This window comes from Ahaetulla prasina, chromosome 5, assembly GCF_028640845.1.
Source record: "Ahaetulla prasina isolate Xishuangbanna chromosome 5, ASM2864084v1, whole genome shotgun sequence".
NCBI lineage: Eukaryota > Metazoa > Chordata > Lepidosauria > Squamata > Colubridae > Ahaetulla > Ahaetulla prasina.
Window position 1 is genome coordinate 25212646 of NC_080543.1, and position 27043 is coordinate 25239688.

The 27043-nt window shown below is 35.1% G+C and overlaps 1 protein-coding gene across 2 annotated transcripts in view; it reads right to left on the reverse strand.

Annotated features, from left to right (window-relative positions):
• Positions 1 to 1127: 1127 nt before the first annotated feature.
• XPO4 (exportin 4) overlaps positions 1128 to 27043 on the reverse strand; it is an 83010-nt gene continuing 57094 nt past the window's right edge. For both annotated transcript variants that reach the window (XM_058185337.1, XM_058185338.1), the window contains 13 exons: positions 23808 to 23950; positions 23561 to 23703; positions 20018 to 20195; positions 18087 to 18246; positions 17167 to 17336; positions 15693 to 15867; positions 12487 to 12780; positions 10850 to 11030; positions 9288 to 9406; positions 8552 to 8682; positions 7584 to 7701; positions 6742 to 6834; positions 1128 to 6469 (listed from right to left, as the gene is read on the reverse strand). In XM_058185337.1, the coding sequence (XP_058041320.1) occupies positions 6272 to 6469; positions 6742 to 6834; positions 7584 to 7701; positions 8552 to 8682; positions 9288 to 9406; positions 10850 to 11030; positions 12487 to 12780; positions 15693 to 15867; positions 17167 to 17336; positions 18087 to 18246; positions 20018 to 20195; positions 23561 to 23703; positions 23808 to 23950 (2103 nt within the window). In that variant the 3' untranslated portion in view covers positions 1128 to 6271. The remainder of the gene's footprint in view (positions 6470 to 6741; positions 6835 to 7583; positions 7702 to 8551; positions 8683 to 9287; positions 9407 to 10849; positions 11031 to 12486; positions 12781 to 15692; positions 15868 to 17166; positions 17337 to 18086; positions 18247 to 20017; positions 20196 to 23560; positions 23704 to 23807; positions 23951 to 27043) is intronic.

The window sequence follows — 27043 nt, forward strand, 5'->3', positions numbered from 1 at the left end:
AAAATAACTTAATATAGCTTTGACTCTTTGTTACCTGTTAGGTAAACGTATAACTTAACTTCATGAACTTTGGAGAACAAAAACATTTAAAGATAAATAGACCTGTTCATCTTCACATTAAATTACCTCCCCCCCCACTTTTTAAAGTTCTAACTTCTAAAATAATTTGGCAATTTAAAATATGCAGATTAAAATATTCCACTTCTAAAAGAAGAGACAGGTATCTACTGCAACTTGCTTTCCTGAGTCAGTACAATTTTGTTTTTCATTGAGTACATATGTTTATCAAAATATTTGCAAGACAATTCATTTTCAACAGCCATAAGGTCACAAAAGTGCGTTAACAGCTTTAAAGCAGTCCGAAAATATTTTGGCCAACAGTCTTTCATTAAGGATGGATAGAAGAATGTAAGAATTCACTGCCAGTAGTGCTGATGTTGTGAGAAGAAATTTTCTTAAGAGATTTCTTAGAAATACAGCAATAGTTCAAAAATAGCAAAACACTTAAAAGTAATGGAGCATAACAAGCAGAGTGTACAGTAGAAACAACAATATTTAAAACAGTATTGCAAATATATCTATTAGGGGCCAGTGAAAATTCTTCCCCCAACCATTTTGCAGTGGGATAGACTATATTAAGATCCCTTAGTTCAAAGAATCAGAGACAATCAGACAGTTTTCTTTGCAGTTTTCTTTCTTGTAGTAATTACCCATCTTTCAACAGATACAAACAATATAAGGTTCCCATATAATTCCTCAGTCTTTTTTGGTTAAAAGGCAATCTAATGCACTTTAGAATTGAAGACAAACCTTAAAAGAGATCATATAAAAACAAGGATTAGATGCAATAGAAAAGAGTTGGAATTTTAACTAAACACATTTATGCAATGAAACATTTAATGAGAACCTGCCCCTTTTTAATAAAAAAAATTAAAGTACTGAAATTCACATATTGAAGCACCAAGATTTACATTTACAGAGAAGTTTTCAAATGCAATTCGAAACATTTATTCTACTTTCTAAACACCCACTGTCAGTTACAACTGGTTAAGATTGCAGACCGCTTTGAAAAACAAAATTATTTCTTGCTGTTTAACTACCTTCATGATTTTCTTTTTCTCTTTTCCTTTTTTTTTTGACCAGGCTGCTTTATTTGGATAGAAGGTGTATTAAAAAATGAAACCATACTAAGAATCCAAATCCAATCATGCAAGACAGCACAAACCTGTCTCTTTACATAAAAATAGTATCAAATCATTTCCCCCCAGGACTTTCAAGTTTATTCCAGATCTTATTAATTTAAAGCAAAATTTCATTTCAGACAATCTGTGGTTTTAAATATTTTCCATTGCACAAAGGGACTGGAATAAAAAGAGACTGACGAAAATCGATAGTAATTCTTGAGCTTAATAAACAGACAAATTATTAAAATTAAAAACAATGCATATTACAGAAGTGTAGTTGGCAAACTCAACGTTCCAGTTAAGTTCTCAACTCATGTTAGTAAGATTCAGCTAGATATAAAGTTTAAGTACCAAAATCTGAAGGATAGCAAATAAAGTATGTTTCAATTCCAGTAATTCGAATATTTCAATAATTGAAGGCTATAATAAATAAAATTGATTGGTTGAATTTAATAACTGTTTTACTTCTTCCAAAAGAAGAAGTAAGTGAGAAGATCAAAATAGCATCAGTGATGTTAAGAAGTTAATTATATTTTGCACGTTTGGTTATGGCTGTCTCCTCATTCTAAAAGCTTGGTTTACTAAGAGCAGTGGTCAAATTCAACTTGTATCCTAGTGATATTCTAAAGCAAGAAGACTGAATCAGTGCAAAACTGAATTCATTATTTTTATTTATCTTTGATAGAAACAACTGAAAAACTATTTTTACGCTTCAGAGCAAGTCAGCTTATAGTAAAAAAAAAAAAAAGCAGTAATTGCACATGGACAAAACACAAAAAAATATTTAACAAGAAGTACGTCATTCCCCAATATTCTGGCTTAAAAGGGTTTTTAAAAATTATTATATTATTTATATTACATTGAATATGGCTTCATTTTATGGAATATTCCAGCAATTCCAACTACAGTAATGAATAGTGGAATTATGGAACTCATGTAATCTCAAAACTGCCATTCTATTTTGTTTGCTTCAGACCAAGCTTTCCATTTCTGTAATAGCCAGTGACAGTAATATTCATAGCACAAGGCTACGTGGGCCTATGCAAAAGGCCCACAAAATTCAATAGATTGCTTCCAATTGTGACTATCCGATTGAAATGTGATTGCTGCTAAATTTTCAGAACAGTGACATACAAAGCATGTTGCGCCACAAAAAGTGATATTATACTTGCAAAATTTTGCAGAAAAGAAGATTTGGAAAAATAGATTTTCATTACTTTGAGATCTGCTTTTAAAATAATCTTCAATGAAGCGTACTCCCAGAATAATGAGATAAACCCATAAATATAAGCAGTTCAGCAGCTCACAGATTAATAAGATGGAAAATGCTGTTATTAAATTTCAGTTCCAGAAATTTATAAGGTTTTTCAGATGGAGTTCTTTTGCATGGTTTAAGTTCTGTTTGGAAGTGGTTCATTAGAGGAAACCATTCAAATAAAATCACAGAATAATCGGGATCCTACTATAAACGATTTTGGTATTATTGTGCAGCTGATATGTTACTACTGTACATGTTTAACACCAATAATTGCTGGGACCAGGTTGAATTATTTCAATTTCTATTGTGATAAATTAGCTGTCAAATAGGACAATTAATTTGAATTTTAAGCAATTTATCTTTTTTTTACATTCTGTCTTTATAGGGAAGTTGTATATATTTCACTAAATATAATAAATGGCAACCTAATATTTGAATTGCATTTTAACATGCTCAGATTAGAATTCCAGACCTCTTTGAAATGCATATTAGTACTATCAACACCCAAAATAAAAGCAAGGTCAGTTTATCTATGCTGAAAGCACGTGATTCATGTTTTTCATGTTTTGAAAATCTAGCAATAGAGCTGAATTTATAATTTGAAAGTAAATAAAGAACAGCAATGGCTATCATTAGAAAGATATTCCAAGAAAATGGTTTGCTCTATCAAAGCATCATATTTGGTATGTCTGAATTATAAAGTTGTAGGTTGCATAATGGGATCTTACAGCAAGTGTTTTTTTACTTCGTTTTCCTTTTCTCTAAGTTTCCCTGAAGACAGACTCATTGGGGTTATTGAATATTGAACCAAATTCTCAAAGAATGTCAGCTAACTAAAATGTTTTTTTTAATTGGCTTCCATTGGCTTTGTCTGTGTTTTCACTAAAAGAAGTAGATCTGGACACAGTCTAGTACAGCAATAAGAGAGTTCTCCAGTGTGAAAAATCTGTCTATGCTGCAGAGTGAGCTTTCCCAATTAGTAGAGCAATTCTGGATTGTTAAAATGTCAACATTTAGGAGTGGAGATTCATTGTATTACATCTGGAAACACGTTGGATGGCGTAGGGGTAAGATAGTATTATTCATACTTTTAAAAAAATACAAAAACTGGAAAGATAACCTCCTTAGAAATTTCTAACAATTACAAAATTTCAGATAAAAATGTATTGGATAGTGTCCCTTTAATATCATATAAATTTTAAACCGGGAAGCAAGTTTAAAATTGCAAATAATCCTTGACAATTTAGAAACAATCTACCAAGACCTGTTATGCACAATCACGACTCATTTGTGCAGAAATCTGGAACAGAGTAATTTGAAGCGAACCAATAATGCCCAGCAGGCCACTTAGCAGATTCTTCCCCAAACAGTCAAGAAAGTGGAATTCTTGGGCACAATTCATTGTTGCCTTGCAAGTATTTTCACTTTAAGGAAATTGTGCAAACTGGCTCTTCAATGTTTCCAGAGATAAACATTATGTCTCACATTTCCAAAAGTTCACATGGCACCTTTAAGCACTAATTTTATAAGCTAGAATTGTTCACAATAAATGAGAGCTTAGTTACATCCTATCAATAAATTGCCATCAATTTAAAAATAGGCAGTAGAATTTTGTTTCAACATCATGAGTAAAAATTTGAAAGCAAATTGGTTTAGAAACTTAAATGTTAACAGACAGTTTTAAAAGACACATATAGAATTCATCATAATTAAAACATATAATTATGTTGGAGCCACAGGAGAAACCCAATTTTTAAAACAAATCAGAAGCCAAAACAATTCCCTTATTCTACAAATAACATTAACAGAAAGAGATGGAACAATATAATTGAGAATTGAACAACTTAGGCTCAGTTCAGATATCATGGCAAGTTATGGATTAGTTCGTTAGGAATATCTATTTAAAACTTATTTTTAGGAGACCAATCAATGGCTAAATAACCATCATTTGCTCAGCTCAGACACTCATGCATACTAAACTAAATCAAGTGCAAAGGGTTTGTCACAGAATGCTCTGAAGGCCAAGCCATTTAGTTCATAGAGATCTCTGAACCAAGCCGTTCTTTATTGAACCTTTTTGTTTATTTATTCAAGAAAGCAACTTCCTCTAGCCAGTCTTCAGTTTTTGAAAACATTACAGTTCATAGGAAAGATTTACAAACCATGGCCTGTCTTTTCCTTGATTTCTGATTGTGGTTTAATGAGAAGGAATTAAAGAAGTCTTGGACCCTTATAAAACTCTATAATATTAAAGATTTCAAATCATATATAAATAATTATGGGTAGTGTGATTAAATGTTGAGATGAACAGCTCAAGACTGGCATGGAATTGCAAACATGATGCTAGGATGAAGTGAGGGCTTACATTTCTATATAAAATGTAAAAATATTTCTTTGTTAATATCCAATAGCTTAGTTCTTGCAAATATGAAGCACAAGATTCTGGAGACAACTTATCTCCTTCCTTCATTAAAAAAGGTTATTTTTAATCAGCAGCATACATATTCTGGTTGGTTTAGTTTGGCTTACAATTATGAATAAATGTTCTGCTTCCATATTCTTGATATCCTGCCACTTTGTTCCCATGGCAACCTCCTATTTGGTGAGTGCAGGATGAAACCATACAGGTAATCTTACATAGTTAAAGTGCCATCACACCAAACAAGTGGGATCAGAGCAGCAGAAGACAAGCACTATTAAATTTGACAATGGTGGCAAAATATTAAACCACGGGTCCATATTCTGAATCATGAAGTCAAACATGCACGGCCTTTGCTAGAAGAGTTTGATGCTTGTGTAGTCTAGCCACTGAATCTAATGCCCCAACATAAAAAAAAAATGTAGAAATCAATAATTTACATAATTTGAAACATTATTGCTTCAGCAAACAATTCAATCTTGAAATACACTGCAGTTGTGTATGACATGGGTGTGACTCAACAAATATTAAAAGTAAAGGTGTACATTGATTTTTGTTTACACTCATAGACATAATACTCTCAACACACAAGGGCTGCAAACAGATACATGGCAGCTTAGTGCCAACATTCTAAACCAGTTTTGAAGATTCAAAGCTTGCCTTAGATAACTCACCTAACTTATTTCAGCTATTTTTTTGTTTTAAATTAAGGCAATGAAATGGCTACAGTTCCTAAAGTTCATTTCAGGGGAAACAAAAATATACACCTTTCTTCTTTCTGAACTTTAGGGCAGCAGCATATAATGTAAAAAGTTGTATTACACAAACATGCAACGCCAGGTTGATGTAAAAAAAAGCAAAAAAAAAAACAAAACAACCCCCAAAAAAACACTAAATCCAAGTTAAAAAATATCATTTGGTGGTTTTTTTCTTCACTGGGTTTACACACAGTTTTCGGAGAGGAAAAATAAAGCTTAGGATTGTTTTACAGTTCTGTATGTGTCTAAATCACACACCAAAAAGGGCTTCTAGTAATAACAAAAAATATTATAGGAGTTTGATTCATCACTACTTGAGGACTTCTGGGACAAGGCACTGATTCTTGGTTTTTTGTTTTTTTTACTGTGCCCATGTCTATATGCACTTGTGGAATTCTTTTAAACATTTCAGTTTTTCTGTTTTTATTCTGTACAACATAAAAGGTATATGACAGACGGTGGCTAACACATATTAGCAGAAGCTGATTTTAGAGTTGACATCTCCTATTCCACTGCTCAAAACTTCCAGGCTCTCTGAAATTTGAGATGACTGCAAAAAACCCAGCAACAGGCATTTAAGATTACGTCAGCTTTCAGCATTTTTCAGTGCATTTTGCAAAAAGGGTCTAAGTTAGGCATACAGTTCTGGTATTTATTTTACACAGAGAAGACCACCGACATTTGACATAAAGTCTTCTAGACTTTTGAGGAAGGCCATCTTCTGCTTACGGTCCAGCGTAGGCGGAGTGCTGCTTGCAGTAAGTTTGTTGAAAGCATCTGCTAACCGCTGGTAAATTATGGGATCTTGCTGACTTGATAGTAAAGTTTCAACTAATTCAGAATATTCTGCCTGTAAAGAAAATAATCACATTTATATTTCAGAAGAAAATTTATTAGTAAAAATTAATTCTGGCTTCCTATAGACTGACTTGTTAACAGAATTACAATGTAAGTATATTTCCAATTTTGGATGCTAGGAACATTTCTTTAAAATAAAGAGATAGTGGCTTCCCTCAAGTCATCAAATTAATTCTATCTGACTGTAAGATTCAATTATAAACCTCTATGACCCCTAAACATTACGGAACATGCAAGAGATTATGACATCATAAAATATCATACCTGATGCAAACATACTAATGTATAAAATGCTTCTCCTGCTGCAGCTGTCATCTCTGTATTGTGCTTTTGCAGTACCAGCATATCAAAAACCATCTAAAATGTAAAAACAAAACTTTATATCCTGACATTTTAAGAAAAAATTGTGCTAAGATGAAAGTGACAACTACTTTGTAGAAGCTTGTGTTTTAAGATGAGGACTAAAAATTAACTTTCAAATGAAATACATAATTGCTTGTAACTATGTGTAAGTTAAAACAACGTTATCACCATATAACAAACGGAGGGTAAATGGCTGAAACAGAGACCCCAATCTATGTTTAATTGTGTTAAGAATTTTTAATTTCCTTACTAATATAGCTGACTCCCATGGGCACAGAACAATGAATTTTCTGGTGGACAAACTGGGTACTTTTAAATAGTAGATTACTTGGGCTCCTCAGTAGCCAATAATCTAAACATATAAAAAAGCAGAGTTCATTTTACAAAAACTGGCATCAAATGTGGTTTTAACCTGATTACTGGCTTGCATCCAAAAAGCTCCTCTGGCAAGTGGCTTCCAGTAAGTAATATGGCGTAAGGTTCATTCTCAAAGTTTTTTGAAGGATCACTAAGGCTTCTGCCCCATAGCCTCTATTTCCTATTTTCCAATATTGTATTTGCCAATACAGCACCGTGCCTATGAACTGAGCTGGAATTCCCAGAATTTTCAACAGCTAGGTCAAACATGCAGTCCCACCATTGGGGAAAGCTGCCAACACCAACAATATTACACGATGGTGTTGTGCTATGCTGAAATCCAAGCCACAATATTAGATAGTAATATATGAAATGGTGTCTCTTACCTTAAGAAAGTGTCTTGTTGCTAAAAAGAGGGATGACTCTGATTCCTGTGTTTTTGCACATTGTTCTGCTAATGGTGTTAGAGCTTCTAAGCAGAGTTGGCAAACATCTGAACTCATTCTGATTACTCAAAGTCAAGAAATACATTTATTCCTTTGGGGGGTATTTGGAAATTATACAGTATGTCAGGAAAACCAGTAAACAGAAGTTAAAAACTGCCATTTTCCTATATATTTCAAGCTAAGATTACCACTAACTGGTTGAAATTGGTTCCTCCTCTGTTATTTCTTCCTAGAAACTGCTCTTATTGCATTTCTATGTTTAAATCAAATATAACTAAGGAAAGTAAAGAGGGAGAATTTAGGGCTGAAACAAATAATCAAGTGTAAAGGGCCACAACAGCTTGTAGCAAATGAGCGAGAAGCACAGAATATCTCAATATTTTTACATTAAAATGTTATTGAATCTAGAAACTGAATAAGGACCACAGATTCCATCCCTGCAAAATTATAAAAGTGGTTTTATTTTTCCTATCGGGGAATTCTCATAATATTTTAAATGCTAGAGTACTCTAGCATCAGGCTTAAACAATCTGGTGCACATGTATCCTGGTTCTTACTGGTGGCAGGATGGGAAAATTACAATAAATGAATAACTGCTTCTCATTATAAAGATATGTTACTTTAAGCAAAGAATATGCAAAACCTGATGGAAGATTGTATTAGATTCTCTGCCAAAATAAAATAAGAAATAAGTGGATTCCCTCACATAAAATAACTTTGATAATTAAAAAACAACACAATGCAAATGTTCAGGTAAGTAATCAATAACTGAAATTCTTGACATTCTTAAGGCTTAAAAGGGTATATATCAAGTATACAGTAATGTAATGATTTAAAGAAAGAAAAGTAAAGAGATCAACTCAATAAGTCCTTTCCCTGCTCCCCAAAAAGAAGATCTTAAAGGATACGATGTCATCCCCAATTCTAATGAATACATAAGGCTTTTAAACAAGTCTTCCGGAAGCTGTGGAATTTTCTCAGGAAATATTTCACAAATAAAAGTAATTAGTTTGTAGTACTGATTACATAGTGATGGAAACTATGGAAGGAAAAAGTAAATAAGTTCATGTTAATGAGGCTTCTTAATAATTACCTTTGAAGAATACAAATATCAGGCATTCAAAATCAAGGGTTATTTGTTTTATATGTTTCACCATTTGTAATACATATATAGTCCTAGGTTTTTGAGATCAATACAGAATTAAAGCTGACATATTTTTGTAATTCATGGCCCATTGTTGAAACCATAGATCACTTATTGTGATAAACTCTGGTGAAGCTGATTTACAATTAAAGACTTCTGAAAATTGTAACCCAAGGGAGGTACCATGCATTTCCTCAGTCTCAACCTAGCATATTAACTGCTTCATTACACTAATCCTCCAATACCAAAGTATTCTACAGATTGTACTATTAACACATTTAAACAGTACTAGGTTTAAAAGGCTGTTTAAAGGCAGGCATGAGCTTGTCTGAAGCTCTTGAGTTAGTGCCAGTGGCCATTTTCAGTCAGCCATAAGAATACTGGTAATAGTAAAAAATACATGGTCCTATTTAGAAACACAATTATAATGATTAAAATTTTTGGAAGAACTGTCAAAATTTCCCATCTTTTTCTGCAACCTTCCATGGCACCGTACATACCTTTAGCAAATCTTGGGACATTAAAGGCAGGATTAGGTTCACTCCATATAAGACAACATCTGCTGCCGATACGGATCTGTTTGTTGCTTGCCCGGGTTCATGTCCCCTAAATACTTCATCTAAAAAGATGGGGAAGAGGGGAGAAATATAGGAATATAAGAACAAATTCAATTATCTGCAAATATTTTCTGAACACCAAGCTTAGAATTTCATACATCATTAGTGAGCATGAAATCTTTCATAAATTAATTCAAGTAATTGGAATGCAATGCTTGAATCTCAGTAAGGTGATACCAAACGTAACTTTGCCCTCTGCAGTTGATCTTAAAAACATGTTTCCTTTAGAAAAACTAAACAGTACAGGGAGGCGTATTTAAATTATACCTGCTTTTTTCTTATTCTTCTTTGGGTTCTGAGGTGGATAAAAAGACTCAGACATTCAACATGAAAAATAGGAAATCAATTTTAAGGTGAAAGAAAGCCTGAAATTCTAACAAAAACTATAAAAGGTATTTTGTATTCTACAGTAGTCAAAATTAATGTACCTCTAGACATACAATTATAAGATACATACATTTCAAACTTTTCAAATTTAGATTTGTCATAAGGCAGACCACTTTAATATATTTTAAAGCGATGATTCATTAATGATTTGCTTAACTTTTAATTAAACATATCTTCATATAGTTCAAAATGTACAAGGTAAAAAACCCAAACGGTAATCTTATTAGTCACAAAGATTTGGCTGATAAATGAATATAAAATTCAATGAAGAACTGTGCTTACAATGAATAATTATCTGCTTGGGGCATGGTTTTATATATTATTAATAGACAAATACAGGTTTACCAATTTACAGGTAGTTTTCAATCATCAACTGTAATGGAGCCTTTCCTTCCTTCCTTCCTTCCTTCCTTCCTTCCTTCCCTTTTATTTAAATGTATATGTTGCCCATCTCCCTGATAGGTTGGAAGTCATATTGGCCACATGATAACCTCATGAACCCCCCCATTCCTGCTCTTCCTGATGAGGTCATCAAATGAACAGGTCCTGCCTCAGGTCTCCTCCATTTTGAGGCATCCCATACTTCACTTCCTGCTCCTTGGGGTCGCCTTGGGCCTGCTTCCCAAGCCACTGGACCCCACACCCTCCCACCTTTGGGGAGATAGGTGGAGGGGGAGCTGTATATTCCCGTGGTCAGTTGTAAGGGTGAATAACTGCAGCTGCCATAACTTCGGAACCAAGTTCTAAGTAGCTTTTGGGGGGATCTGTAAGTCATAAATCGAGGACTACCTCCTCGATTTAATGCCCTTATGCAAATGCTTCAAAAACATCTGTGTATATATATGTGTGTGTGTATGTATGTATTATGTATGTATGTATATATGTATAATATGTATAATATTTTAAAAAGATATTTGGCTACATTTCTCAACTAACTCTGACATTTAAGAGAGCGAACCAACAGAGTTCTGTTATTTGTTCATTACACACTGGTGTCAAGACATAAAGAGCTCTTTAAGTTTCATCCATGTTATTTTCAGTTCTAAATTTCTCCCTACCTGTATCACTGAAATCTATAAATTCTTTTGAAAGTAGGTTAGTGAGAAGCTCCATAATGAGAAGAAGATCCTGGTATTGGTCCTCTTCTGCTGTAACATCTATTCGTTGTCTACCTAAATTATTCTTGGAATATACTTGAAGTAGGGTCAGACAAGCTTCATATAAATTCATGGCTTTAGACTGCAAAAGAAAAAAAATAATGAAAAAAGAAAAGAAGGCTTAATGAAGGATATACACTTGCTAGAATGTACTTATTGCTCAGGCCTTGAAACCACTTCAGTTGCAACTGATACTAAGCAGAATATACTCCATTTATAGCAAGGGTTTAAAACAATAAAATAATTCTTAATCATTATTAATCCTATTGCTCGAAGGGAATACTCTCCAACATAGTAAATCACATTGTCAGGCATAAATTTAAGCAGTGTAGAATTTCTATTGTATAGTTATAACATTTTGTAGGTAATTCTATCTCTTGGTATTATTAATTTATCCATGTTTAAGAGCCCTGTGGCTGGAATAATCCAATGTTATCTTTAGCAGTTAACATTGGGGCATACAGTTAAGTTACAGTTTCTGAGGCAGTAAATATTCTGTTGATGAGAACCTGTACAGGTACTCCTTGATTTACAACCACAATTGAGTTTAATTTTTCTGTTAATAAGTGAGGGCAGTTGTTAAGTGAGATTAGTCTCAGTTTATGACCTTTCTTGCCACAGTTGTTAAGTGAATCACTCCAGTGGTTAAGTTAGTAACATGGTTGTAAAGTGAATCTGGCTCCACAATGAGTTTGCTTGTCTGAAGGTCACAAAAGATGATCACATGACCCTGGGACACTGCAACCATCATAAATATGAGCCAGTTGCCAAGCATCTAAATTTTGATCACACGACCATGGTAATTACTGCAATGGCTGTAAGTGTGAAAAACAGTCATAAGTCACTTTTTCAATGCCATTGTAACTTTAAATGATCACTATGCAAATGGTTATAAGTCGAGAACTACCAGTACAATAGAACCTATAGTCACGACCACAATTGGTTCCATAACTTTGGTCACAAACTGATTTGGTCATGACCCGAACCTAATTTTGGAAATTTGGTGCTTACCAAAAAAAAAAAAAAGGTACAAAAGGGGAAATCAGCCATGAAAAAAAAAATTGTGCATTTTTTGGTTGGAACCCAATTTCGTGGTCAGACATGTTCATGACCAGAGGTTCTACTGTATTCTTCTAGACATGGTCATATTCTCCATTATCTGACAGCACACAGCCTCAACACACAGATGGTCATAAAATAATGCAAGCAAAGCATGAGGCATAAATAATATCTAACCCAAACCCTCTCCAAATGGACAAATCAGCACAATGATGAAGGAAAATATTCTAAAAGAAACAAATGCATCATGTTGTGAATCATCAACTCTCAGTTTTAATTTAACCTAACTGATAATACTAAAAATGTTTAGAAATTCCAAGCTCTTCAAAAGATTCTTCCAAAATATGGAAATGCTTCAATTTACAGAGGTCAGTGATTTCTTTTATTAGAAATAAAATACAAAAGGGTGTGAAAAGAAATTGATATGTACATTTCCAGCATATATCCTATGTTTAGAATATATTTTTAAATTTATTTACCTCTCCAAGATAGCATATTTGTTTATGTGCAACTTCAACAAAAACTTCTATAATGAGGTTAACAGTCTCTGGTGTATTCTTGTACACCTCCATTAGTCCAATGCAGTTTGTAAGGAAGTCCATCAGAAAATTAAAGAGAATTGCTACATTGTCTATCTGGGTAGCCTCAGCAATACCACAAAGTGCTTCTAAGGTGGCAGTGATTTCCTGTTTCACCTCCTCCTCCTGGCAGATTTGTTGGAAGTTTTCTTGGTTTATCACATTTAAGAATCGTTGTTGCAGTGGCTGAAGAACCTGCAAAACAAAAATAAAAAGAAGTATACTGTATCTTTCCTGCAGAAAGCTGCAGTAAGAAAGAGTTTTGACCCAAAGATTTTTCACTTATTTGGATAATAGTATTTTTTTATATATAACACAACCTAGACTGGAGGAAGTTTAAGATTGATCATAGAGGCATTACTTCATCTCTAAATAAGTTGGCAATGCCCGCTGACTAAAATCCCTCTGCGGTTTCTAAATATGATAAATAAATAAGTAAATAAATAAATTATTTATTTCTTGTTTGAATATTATGTCTAAAACATACCCAGCCAAAAACCTCAAAATGCTAAAGGAACACCGATTTTGAAAAAGCAGTACGTATGTAAATTTTAAGCCAAATTTTATGGCTAAAAAAAAAAAAAGGCTGAACTATCACACTGCATTGTCTAACTGACTCTGGACGGGTAATAAACAAAAGCCATAAAACCACAAAAATACTTTTAAGATCAGGGTTAAAATGTAAAAATAAAAACAAGTTAAAAATCAACTTTGAAGGCAGAGGGAGTGCCCTTCCGATTGATTTTAAAGAGCAAGGTGTTTTAACAGGTAGTAAATGTCCATAGCAAAATGCCTACGGAGATCCTCAATCATCCAGGTCATGGTTGTCTCAAAGGTGTTTTTTTTCCCCAGAGGCAACTTGACTTTCTTATTATTTTTTTTCCCTTCAGTCAGAAATGAAGAAGCTTCCCGATTGAGAAAAGTTTTCATGAAGAAAAAAAAAAAAACTAAGAAAGTTTGAAAAATCACTTTTGGGGCATCCACAGCAAAATTGGATTGTAAAAGGCTAGTGGTATTGTTTTAAACAATTGTGGAAGAGATGTGTGGAGAAACTGAGTCACAACAGTTGTCTCTGGAGTCTCACTAGAGGAGTCATATCATTTCTTGCTCTTTTAAAACATCATGAACACATTAGGCCTCCAAAACCTGATAAGCATGGTTTGAATTCTTTTATGTTGACTTGTCCTATCTGGCTTTGTATAATATTTTGTTTGCCAAAAGGCTCATTATCCATTGTAAAATTTTACAACTAGCTGTTTCTGGCTCAAGAATACAGCCTTTATTTTTGCAGTCACATTTTTTAAACACACGTCACACTATTTTAAAAAGTCATTTTTTGAGAAGCTTCCTTGAAAAGGAAACAGGAAGTATTGATTAAGAAATATCACATGCTTAAATCCTGGAAGGCAACGGAACATATCTATAGCTAAAATGAAGGGGAAAAAAGGGGAAAACTTTTTTCCCCCGAAGTATTCCTCTAATTTTTTAGTTTGTGTCTGTTTTCCTTTCTCTATACACGTGTGAGTGTTCACATGAATGTGTGTATGCAGAAGAGGTATATTTGGCAAAATGTGGCCTTTGCTAAACAGCTAAACAGCTCCAGGAAAATGGAGATGGAGAATAGGATTGAGGTGGTAATTTCAGATCCATTCAACTTTCCCCTTGCAGCAGCCACATCCTTCTATTAATGGCCCACCGTTCTCCGGAACAGGTGAGTGTTCTGATATACCCTCCAGAATCATCGTTCTGAGGTCTTTGGAATGATGCACTGTGCGGCTACTGACACTTCCCAACACACTACATTAGGCACTCTCTCAAAACAGCTTCTAAAGCAAGGGTGTCAAACCCAAGGCCCATGGGCCAGATCCGGCCCACGGAGTACTTAGATCTGGCCTGCGGGGATGGCCTGGAAATAGCAAAGAGGCCCATGGTGCCTCTGCTAGCGAAAATGCCCCCCCCATCCTGTTTTGGCCAGCAGGGTGCTGCAGGAGGCATCCGTCCCGTCTGCCATCCGTCTTGTTTTCTCCACCAGCCAGCCCGTGGAGGACAACTACAATGCTGATCCGGCCCTTGAAGAAATCCAGTTTGACACCCCTGTTCTAAAGCAATGCCTCTCAACTTCAGCATCTTTTAAGATGTGTGGACTTCAATTTCTGGGAGTTGAGGTCAATGCATCTTAAAAGTTGCTGAGGTTGTAAAATAATGATCTAAAGCAAGGCTGTCAAACTCGCGGGCCGCAGGCTGGATGTGTCAGGTGCTGGCCACGCCCTGTTTAGTGAAGGGGGGGAAAGTCCCAAAATGTCACATGATGATGCCGTGACCACGCGAGTTTGACACCCCTGATCTAAAGGATGCAGATGAATGACCCAGTGGACAGGAGCAGTCTTGAACTGTGGAGATAAAATGATGGGTGGACTGTTTTTATTTAAATACCTTTTTCTGTGTATCCGCAATTTTTTTTCCTAAAATATGCTAAATCAGTATTTATAACTAAGCAACATTGCACAAAATGAAAAAGAGGAAAAAATAAATAAAAAGGAAAGTCAGACATAAGATATTATGATTAGATTTCATTTGTTTAATATTTTTTATTCTAGGTCCAGAACATTTTTCATGGAATTTTATGACATTCTTTGATAGCACAATGACCGATATTAGAACTTTAATTTTCAACAATAAAAATGAAAGCATTGATGCATGAATATCAAGAATGACTGTTAAAGTATTTAAATATATTATTTAACTCAACTTATTGTTGCATTCAAATTATAAGAATTAGTATTTTTGCAGTTCAAGATAATATATCCCATGATTTCCCAATCCAGAATCAAAAATAAGGCTGGCAACAGATTTCTTTCTTTATCCCTGAATAACTAATTTCTGTTAATAAATGATGAGAAAATAGATAGAAAAGTATTGTATTTTGAGAATATGCAGTTATACACCACCAATATATTTTGTATGCACTCATTTTGTTTGACAAATTCCAATAAATAAAGAAATAAAATAATAAAGTCAACAAGGAAAACAAATCAAGACTACTGAATGCCAAACTGTCACTTGCTGATATCACTCATCCCAAATTTTGAAGCAGAGACTGCACTTACTTCTGTCCAGTACTGCTGTTTGGTATCTCCATCCATATGAGCAAAACCCCCAAGAACTAAGGCTTTCATTAATGTACGTTGCACTGAACTGGATAAAAAGTGAAGAGGGGGATTCCGTCTGGCAAATTGTTTTGCTAAGTTCCACCAGTTTTCACACTGAATTACTAAATTTGCCCTTACAGAAAAACATTGAAACACAATAAATAACAATGCAATAGCCTGGAACAATTAAATAAAACCAGCTTTCTCCCAGATAAAAATGTAAACAGATTCTTAACAAATACTTATCTAATTACATGGTGTGTGGTGGCACTAGTATTAAGTGTCGTCCAAAAAAATTATTCCCCTTTGTTTTGTTCATGAGTAGAAATAGGACAAAATAATTTATGTCTTACCGACAATATTCTTCTTTTGGAAACTCACTTAAACCTGAACTGGCTATAGCACATGTTTTTATATTTATATATAAGCACAAGTTAAAACGAATTTTAGAAGTAAGCTTTGGAACTGCCATTTCTATTTAATAATATGAAGCAATCAGTTTCTGGAAGAGATTAGCAGTAAAACTGAGGCGTGGTAAATTGTCTTTTTAATTCTTGGGGTTGATCAAATCAAAAACAGTTATCACAATCATGTTCCATGCCTTGGAAATAAGTATGATATCTAAACAATGGTAGCTTAGCACTAGACTCATCAAGCTTCTAGAAAGAATCATTTTGTAAATTAAGTATTTACATTTTAGCAGCTAAGTAAGATTGTCCTCAACTTATGACCAATCTTTAAAAGATCATTTGAAATTACGACAGGTCTGGAACAAGTGCCCATTTTGGAAAATGGGTTGCTCTTAAGACTGTGGTGTTTGCTTAATGACCACTGCAAAAAATGTTGTAAAATTGGGTTCAGTCAGGTGGGAACTCGATTTATAACCTGTAATAATTTATAATTGGAAATCCACCCCCAATTGCTATTGTAAGTCAAGGACTACCTGCAATGCAGTTCGTTCAAACAGTATCAGCTTGCTTGTGAACTTATTGGATAGTAAGAACATTTCTAACCATTTTAATCTCTTCCTATTTTCCTCAATGTATGCCTAAAACTCTTCTGAAGCAGTTCAAACATGTATCTTTACAACATATTTTTGATGGGCAAGCAATCTATATTGTAGCCCAGATGTATGCTGGTTATGTGATTTGTCCTCAAAAGATACAAATTTGGAATTTTAAACTCTATTAAGTTTAACGTATCTATTTTGTATATAACTCATTGACCCATGAAAAATGAACAAAAATATTTCATCTATCCGCCTTCCAGATAGATGGCACCAGGTAGTTGTTTCAGTACTACTAATACTTCTCACAGTTACTATTTATATGTTCACAGAGTCTACTAACATCTAGTTTGGTCCAGAAATTCTCACAGGACTCTTAGAAAAACATTCATTTTTTTCATCTAGGAGTATAACTTTTAGGCTTACCTCTCCCTCCTTTCTACCAAAGTTACCAGTAGCTGCACAGTGTCATTGGCAAGTTCTTGCTCAGAACTCCATACTGCAAGATTGCTGAGTACTTTTTCTAAAAGGTAGCCCACAATCCATTGGGCACCCTCAGTGTCAGCACCAAATGCGGTATTGAATGGCAAGCTTATCTAAAAAAAAAAAGTTAATATTTATGAATGCCACAGAATGTAGTACATTGTATTGATAAGAACATTGTCTGACTCCATAGCTTTCTTTTGTTTATTGTAAGCTAAAAATACGTATCTGTTTTGTTAAAAAATGCATTAGGAATAACATAATTGAAGGGACATACAGATTTAATAGACAGATTCATTATAACAGGAGTCCCCAATCCCCAGGTCAGAGACCAGCACTGCTTCAAGACTGCCAGGAACCGGGCCAGGCATGTGAATGAAGCTCTATCTTAGCAAGCACGAGAACTAGGCAGCGCACAAAACCATGCTCCCCCTCCTCAGTCCACAGAAAAACTGCACTCCATGGAACTGGTCCCTGGCACCCAAAGGGTTAGGGGCAGCTGCATTATCGTATTTCCGCATGCATGAGCCCACTAATTTTAGAGGAATATAGGTGATCATCCATACAGCAGAAGCAGCTGAGAGGGGAGATTATCATTTCAGAACATAAAAAATGGTGTGCTATTTTGAATGCTTTTTCCCATATATAAATTTCCTAAGAACCATTCTAAAGTCTCTTTATTATTTATAAGGAACATCTTTATCTATTATTTATAAAGAACGCTTTCATTGTACATTTAGATCAAATCATACTTAAGTACTGCAATGAATAAGCTCATGCAGTTTGTTGCAAAATCTCAGAATTCCCAAATTTGAAATTTCTTAAAGCACGAAAAAAATGTCTACAAATTTAAATTGTTTTACCTGGTCATATAGCTTTTCATCTACAAGGAGATAGGTTTTTGCCCACCGTTTGAGGAACCACACAATATCTTTTCCCATTTGCGGGCTCAGAAGGTGCGTAAGATCTGCTCTTATTGCTCGAGACTCCACTTCCGAAACTCTTAGAATAGAAGACAGTAACCTGAAGGAAATCAAAGATACAGTAATTTTCCCCTAACACTCACTGATGTTGATTTATGCTTAAACACATGAAACCTTTTCTTTTTTTTAGGTTTTGTCAAGGGAATAACTGAGTGACATGATCAGCGTCACCATTTCTATCAGTAGAAAACACTGTTTCCTGTTTGAAACACTAAGTTTTCCACGTATTCACTCTTTCAGCCACTGAATAGCGGCCTATACTGCCTATTCTTTACTTTAGAGGTAGTATGAAAATCCTCAATCTTTAATTTGGAAATCTCAGGTAATTGTTGCAGGAAGAACTAATTCTCCAAGATTAATGCAACAAACCAGTTTAGAGTATTTGAAATTTTTATTGAGACTTTATACCAGTTAACCTTATAACTCTTCAGTCCAAGACTAGTTTAATATTGCTGAAGAGTTTTCCAAGACACAGCATTGATTTTCAGTTATTTAATCCCTGAAGGAGCATGTTAACCCAAAGAAAACAATCTCTTCAGAGGATCGTAAGTATCTTGGAGGAAAGAGGGAAAGTGATGCAATGGCAGATCCCCAAAAAGGAACACCAAATGAATTATCTTGCACCTCCCGTTTACATGCTCTGAGGCAGCCCAGTTGGAATAGACTTTTAACTCACACACCTGGGGAACTTTAACCAAACAGAAGGCAGTGCTGGGCTGGTAGGCTGATACCTTAGAAATGTATTTCTTAGTATCACTACAAGATGTCTCTGCAACAACCACCATATATCTTCTATTTAGTCAATTCCTGTAAACATGAAGGAACTGCTGAAAAACTTGCTATCCTGGTGTGAAAAGTGGCTTTATAAGTATTCTGGAAATGCAGAGTGTCTGTGGTATACTGGCTCAAATTTATCTTTTAAACAGTCAAAGTATTTATTTCCTTAAAATTTAAGAGTTCTATGTCCATCTCTCCTTACTTTTAGAAACTTAATCTTGATATCTGCAGAAAATACTTATTGCTGCCAACACTTACATTACAGACCATATATGGTCTCAGTGTAGCAGTTTTATTACAGCAAATAATAGAGACCATATGCATATTAATAAAGACACTGTTTTTCTGTTATAAAACAAAAGTTTTTAAAACAGATAGATACTAAAAATTTAATTCAAAATGCTCCCTTATTGAGAGATGTTAGAAACAGGTATTCCTCTTTTAACAGAGTAAAACCCTTTAACACATTCTCCACACAGTTCTCTGAATTTTTACCAACAAATTACTTGAGAATTTTAATTTTAGTGACTTAGAAAGCATTCTGTGACTTCATGCTGGCTTACAAAACTGAATATATGTTCTGGGAAACACATTCTGAATAGTCATTTCTGCCTTGCTATAAGATATTTATTTTGATTTAAAGATGCACCCATGTCACATGCCTGTAAGCATGTTCACAACAACTCATTTCATTTTCACTGAATAAGCAATGTACTTCCTTTGTCTGACACACTGTCCTCCAAAAATGGTATTTATCTTATTCTTATACCAACACCCCTCCCCTCCCATTTTACTTATACCACAGTGCATCGTAATGTTTGCTTAGAGGAAAAAACTTTAACTATATTACATTTTTTCCCCCTCAGTCATCAATATTAGGTCACTACACCTTAATTCTACAGAAAGCCTATTTAACTTTCTTTCACCAGTTCTGACATTCACATTATTATCATGGATTAATAATTTACAATGATAGCCCTATCTATTTCTGATTTACGGTTCAATATTTGGCATTAAAATACTAAATAAATTACCTAATAACAGAATCGGTTCTGTTGTACCCTGGAATGGAAGAGGCCTTTTCTCCTGGAGATCCAAGAATTTGAAGCGTTGTATTGATGTCAACCTCAGTTGAATGCTTAATGGAATACTCCATTATTTCTGGAGGTATTAGCGGAGTCTCTCCCTGAGTATCATTAGCTAAGAGGTAGCCTTAAAATTAAAAGCAAACAAACAAAAAAAGAAAGTAGTGACCTCAGGTTACCTAGCCTAAATTAAATACTGCTTTAAGGGCCATCAAAAAGATGCTGAGAGAATTGGCATCAATATTTGGCTATATTCTATGATATGCTTAAATTAAAACTTGCATTTATGTTACATAGTTCAGTTTGGTTTTGTATTCGATTTCTACATGTCAGAATAAAGTCTATAAACAGCTACAATTACTAGGGAGAAAGTAGCAAATAAAACTAAATTCACCTTAGTTCCCATAACAAATATAATTTTTGAATAACACATCTCCCATCTTGGCCATAGTGTCACTACTACTTTTTAAGAGTCTTTTGCATTTGCAACCTAGGCTAGACAGAACCTTTTCAAAAACTCCTGTAATACTGACAGGTCTAACTGATTAACTCCTTCCAGGGGGAATATATAGTAGCTAAAAATGCAGAGAAAGGACTGAGAGAAATTACACAAATTTCAAGATCAAAACAATGTGTTGAGGGAGGACGTAAATTATCTTGTTCCTCCTTCCATAGATCTGCCTGAAGCCTGCAGTGTCTGTTCCTCCAGAGGCAGTAGACCTCTTCTTAATTTGCAATATAATATATAAATAGCAGGCTGTGCTTTCAATCTCCCAATGCATTTGCATGCAGTATCATCAGCATAGCAGCACTTGAAGGCCATCAGGGCTCTCAAAAAGAAGAATTTTATGTGTCAAAAGGTACATGAATAAAACATCACAGCATGTGAATTAAGACCATCATTTTAATAAAAAGTCTTTGGTTGTATATTTGTGAACCAGTATGTCAGTAAAACTGACTATTGCTTTAGGATCAGTTTGGAACATATACATATATCTGAGATATGATCATATGGAAACATCGACTGTTGCAATATCTGCATAGGATTATGCCTATGTGTTCCAAACAAGATGCTAAAGTAAATAATGGAAATAAAATTATAGCACAATGGAGATCATTTAGACCAGGGGTCTCCAACCTTGGCAATTTTAAGACTTGTGGACTTTAACTTCCAGAATTCCTCAGCCAGCTTTGCTTCTGGGAGTTGAAGTCCACAGGTCTTAAAGTTGCCAAGGTTGGAGACCCCTGATTTAGACTACTGAGTTCAACCCTGTGCACAGTGCAATAATCCTAATTAATGCATCCCAGACAGATGGCTGTCCCCTACTTGAATGCATCCAACGAAAAGGAATCCATCCCGTCTCAAAAATTGATTCTGCTCTGTAACAAAACTGTTCTGTAACAGTTCTTACTGTCTAGACATATTTTTAATAACATTCAGTTGGAATTGGTCTTCCTAAAACTCAAATCTATTATTCTGCCCTGCATTCTGGAATAGTAATAGCAATAGCACTTAGATTTATATGCTGCTTCACAGTGCTTTACAGCCCTCTCTAAGGGGTTTACAACAATTGCCCTCAACAATCTAGGTCTTCATTTTACCGACCTCGGAAGGATGGAAGGCTGAGTCAACCTTGAGCCTGGTGAGATTCGAACAAACTTCTAGCAGCTGGCAGTCAGCAGAAGTAGCCTGCAGTACTGCATTCTAATCCATTGCGCCACCACTGTGATGATGGCAAACACAACTTCTTGTATTTTTTGAAGAATGCCATCATGACCCTCTTCAATTGTATTTTCTCAACATTAAACATTTTTTTCCTAGAACTGAATTTCCAAGCCCCAGGTCATCCTCACTGTCTTCTTTGTACCTGTTCCAACTTGACTGAATCCTTTAAAAATGTTAATGCTCAGAACTGGACAAAGTACCTCAATTTGCCCATTGCAGAGCAAAGCAAAACTATTCCAAGATTTGGGAGGCATATTTGTATTGATAAAACCTAACATTCCTTAAGCCTTTTTGGAAACCATGACACATTTTTGACTCATATTCAGTTTTATAATCAACTACAATTTCAAATTTCTTTTTGTATATACTATTACAAAGTCAAAAATTTCACTTTCTATAAGTGCACATTTTATTTTCTCCATGAAACGGATGACCTTTCCATTTGTCCCTATAGTAATTCTGTTAATAGTTCTCTTTTTAGTACAAAGTATTGGCACATATTGCATCTGAATTAAATGCTGAACCTAAATATGAGCGAGTTTTGTGCTGATTAATGGAAAAGCAGTTTATAATAGGATGAAACTCTTATTCTTGGAGGCCAAAAGATTAAGAGGCAATTTGGCCTTCAGGGCTCACACAACGCTTGTTTCCCGGGCAACTGAAGGAGATCATTAGATGTTTCAAGAGATTTCTTTCCTGTATAGTCTATAACTACTGGATCCTAAACAGCATGCGATGCATTTAAATTTCATCCTATCTGTGCTTCCTTTCTATTTTCATGCAGGTACTAGTTTAAAGAACCTAGGAGGTTATGTCAATGTCCAAAAGAAATTTGACTGTAGTAGTGCAATACAGCAAATATACTGTAGCCTTCCTACTTTCTTAACTTTTTTTAAAAAAAAATAACTTGTAAATGTTAACTTTGCTTTAAATTTTGTATTGAACTTTTAGTCAAGTTTTTATATGATGATGTTTAAGAGTCAGCCAGTCACCTAAGCAAGATAAGGGTGGCATAGAAACTTGATAAATAAATGATGCCTGGGCTAATTCATAAGAGCCATCTTTCAAATCCAGTTTTGCTGGACTTTTCTTAAACTGTCATTTATTTTTCTTATTCCATAGGCCTTGAACTAAATGTTAAGGTTTCCTGTATTGCATATACCAACACTAATCTTTCCTAAATACAGCAATCATTTCGAGAAACAAGCAATTGTTCTCAAATACTGTAAAACAATTAGACTATATTTTCAAAGTTGTAACTTTGAGTTTTTGAGGGAAGGGATTAAAGGCTGAGGAAGCTAGTAATCTCCGAGTCATACTGGACAACTGGAGGCCTCAACTCAATGATGCTAGGTAAAATTGTTCCTCTTAACTTTCTGCTTGAATAAAATTCCAACTTGGCCAAAATAGCAAGAAAAATTTCATACCTACAGAAACTGCTTCCCCTTATCAACAAAAATCTCAACATATTGCTTAATGGTACTGTATTTTCCCTCTTTTTCAATGGAAACAAACCAGAAACACTAAGATCTTTGTACCCAATCTACAATTCTGGTTGGTTGGTTTTTTTGGTTGGTTTTTTTGCTGTGTGCTAAAGAAAACCACCACACTCACATAAGGCCCATTTTCCTGACTTGAGTGTTGCGAAAATAAGGGTGCATCTATGTGAGTAAACTACACATACACAATTGTAATAGATTTGACAAAGGAACCTCCATTTCCAATGGAATGATCTCAGTTGCCAGTTTGCAGAAGTCTCTACTCACCTGTGACTAGAATAAGCCAATGAATATCCTCATACAAGTCATCAAGCACTTTATTGTCAATGGAGCTTGATCCAGCTGAACTTATTAATTGCTGATGCCTTTGTAGCTGGCCATGAAGCCTTGTCACTCTGTCTTCTAACAAACTGAAGGGAAACATTAAATAAGTTGATTATTTTTTCCCACAATGAAGATGCAATGAAGGAAAACAGCAAAGACAATGTCAAAGGATATACATCTTGAGCTATACCTGATAAGAAGAGGTATACAGTGTTCAGCAGCAATTCTTCCTAACATGCCTATGCTGGCCAGCTGATCAGAAAATTGTTCTCTGTCATCCTCCTGCAGCTCACTTATTTCCTCCTCCTCCCTGGAAGCCACACCATTGGCAGTCTGAATGGAAAAGAGAATGCAAGCCTGTCACGTTGTAAAAACTGATTTTCTAGAATGTGTTAAGAGTTTAAATAAAATAAATTAAAAACTGACCCATCATAAGCAAATATAAGGTAATATGTCCAGGTGCTATTCAAGGTGAAAAAGTACAAGTGTAGAAAAAGATACACTGTGGATTTGCAGCTATTGCATGTTTCTTCTTTCTCTCTTTGTAATATCAAAAACACAGGACCACTTTATTGGATAGGACCAAAAGCACACCCAATTCAGCATTCCAATCCCACAGGGGAAAAATCAGCTATCTGTGGAAAATTCTTCTGATCATGTTTCTTAATAATCAGCATACATACTGTTTAAGAGATGAGAGATAATAAACAGCCACAGTGACTAAAAGTAGCATAAACTAGGACCTTCTCCTCCATGAAGCTACCCCAAGTTGGCCCTCATTATATTTTGTGGAAGAAAATTCTGAAGTTACATAGAAACTTATGTTGACAGTCCTGGAATGTCAAGTTTCCTTCCTAGTTATTACAGCTAAAGGTCCAAGTTCATGCTCATTTTGGTCTGTAAAATCACAGCTGAAATTCTGCTCAACTATATGTAGGGGGACAGGGGGAGATTGTTGACTGAGATCTGCTTAATCCAATTTTCAAAAAAAAACAACAGGAGCCATTTACTTCTAATATTATTACAAGCATCAATTCTCCAAACATTTTACAGGATTTAGAACAAAGGAGAATCTCTGTGGGGGAACTAACAACCAACAAACCATGAGAACACGGAGCACAGAGCAAAACAGTTAAGGGAGAAACAGGATCATTACAGAAGGTATTTTTGAATCCAGGAAATGGGGAAGCACAAGAAAAAGATTCAGAAGAACCTACTTATACTATATATAGGTCATGCAGGAAAATCAGTTTGGTAGGCTTTTAGAATTCTATTACACTAATAGCAATAAAGATATTTCCAGAAATACAAGTGGTTTTTGCTTTCTATGCTTGTCAGCTTCACACGTTTGACATTAAACTTGAAAGCTCCCTTATTATCTGCCATTAAAGAGAACTCGGTCCTGTTGTTCAGGATCTAGATAGATGATTACTGTCCTCAAGATACCTCACTCACAGAACAAGGGGCACAGGTGCTCCATTACAGGAAATTCAGGGGGAGAAGCTACAGATCACAAAGCTATAGTGCAGTTAATACAGTATTTTGGCAAGCATTTACAAGGAAGAGCCCCACGGGTTGTTATGCAGACACTTGTATTCTGTTCCTATGCAAGTTTGCCAAACAAACTGTACGGGCAAGACAATTCCTTGCTTTCCCTATTCAGTTCAGCTGGGCAGAATTCCCTACAGACCAGACCAAGGTGGCATTTGAAAGAAAGAGCAGGCAGATGGGCATTATTACTCATTGAAATTAACATACTGTATGAGATAACTATTAAAATTTTATGTAGATGTTTAGAGCTGCTTTTGATGATTCTACCTGGAGAGTAATCACTAATTGGGAGATTAATAAATTATGATCTGGAAGATGCAAAATACTTGACTACACAGCAGATTTTCAGTTGTACATGCTAGGGCCATGTGCCAGAATGATTTTGGCCCAATCAATCAGCTTTAAGAAGGTTTCTCCTATTAACTGAAGATTAATTAGTATGACAAGGCACACCTTAGATCTTGGAAGAATTAGTTCAACATTGTACGGTGGTTAATGCTAGGCTAGAGAAGTTGGGACCTAGAGGAAATAACTCTTTTTTTAACCTTTCCTTCCGCAAAATTGTCTTCCAAGATGAGAAGCCCAATGAAAAAAGGGACAATGAAGAGAACCACATTTGCACTAGAGAAACAAAAGGAGACATTAGACCACAGGTGTCAAACTCTATCACGTCATGTATCGCGAAGTTTTTTGCCTTTGCGGAGCTGGGATGAGCGTGGCCTGCACATGATGCATTCGGCTTGCAGGCTGCCAGTTTAACAGGCCTGCCTTAAGCTGCTTTAACTTCACTAAGTTTCTCTGCTCTGGATTGGCTGTAAAGTATCACATTTATACAGTTTTAGGACAGCTTGCAAGCAAAACGACTTTGGGAAACTTTGCAGAAGCCCCTCTCAAAAGCTTAGCTGGACTCCCACCCCCCACCCCTTACAATTAAGAAGAGCTCCAATATCTGACACCAGGAAATAATATCCTTAGGCTTTGTACCTCCATGGACACAGAAATCCATCAGCTTTTGGATTCTGGGATGTTAATTTCATGGATGGGGCTATTATGTGGCAGTTTGGCTTGCCACATACCCACTAGTAAACCAATGATAGTAAGCTTATCAATGGCAGATCAAGAACATAAATTTAATTTGGACAGAGGGATAAAAATATTTAACAGACTTTGATATTCATAATATCAAGTTTCACTACATTGTAACTTTTCGTCTCATAGTACTATGCTCTGCTCTATGCTCCCAGCCGCAGCTACCATTTCAAACTCAAACAGGACAGAGAGAGGCACATTGCAGCCTCTTCGGGTTCTTCAATTTTCAACCTGTCCATTAATCTTAAGGAAAGGTATCATCTATCTTTTTTGATTAGACAAGGAGATATAATTCTCTATGCATTTTAAGGCTGGTGGGAAAAGTGTAAATAAGGATTCAATGGCTTGTGCAGCAAGCCATGTCTTAGCACGATTTCTAAACCCAATCACTAAGTTCTGGTAAGCAAATCCATAAAATTGTACACATCAGCTCTAGAAAGAGGTAATTCCAGACATGAGTTTTGTACAACTATTTATTAAATGCCACAAAATATTTTTCAAAGTTCTTTCATGAAATATCAACTTATTAAACTATAAATAACAATTCTGAAGAGCATGCAATAAAGAGAGCACCTGCAGAAAGAGATCAAAGATTTACAGCGAACACAAGCACCAAGATTGTTCTTTTTTTCTCAACCCTTAGGAAATCACCCATACATTTCTTAATTACAGGTAGTCTTCGAGGTACAAAGGGCCATTTAATGTTTGTTCGAAGTTACGAATGCCCTCCCAAAAGTGGACTTAAGGCATGGGTTCGAAATTGCAACCAGAAAGAAGCCTCTGGAA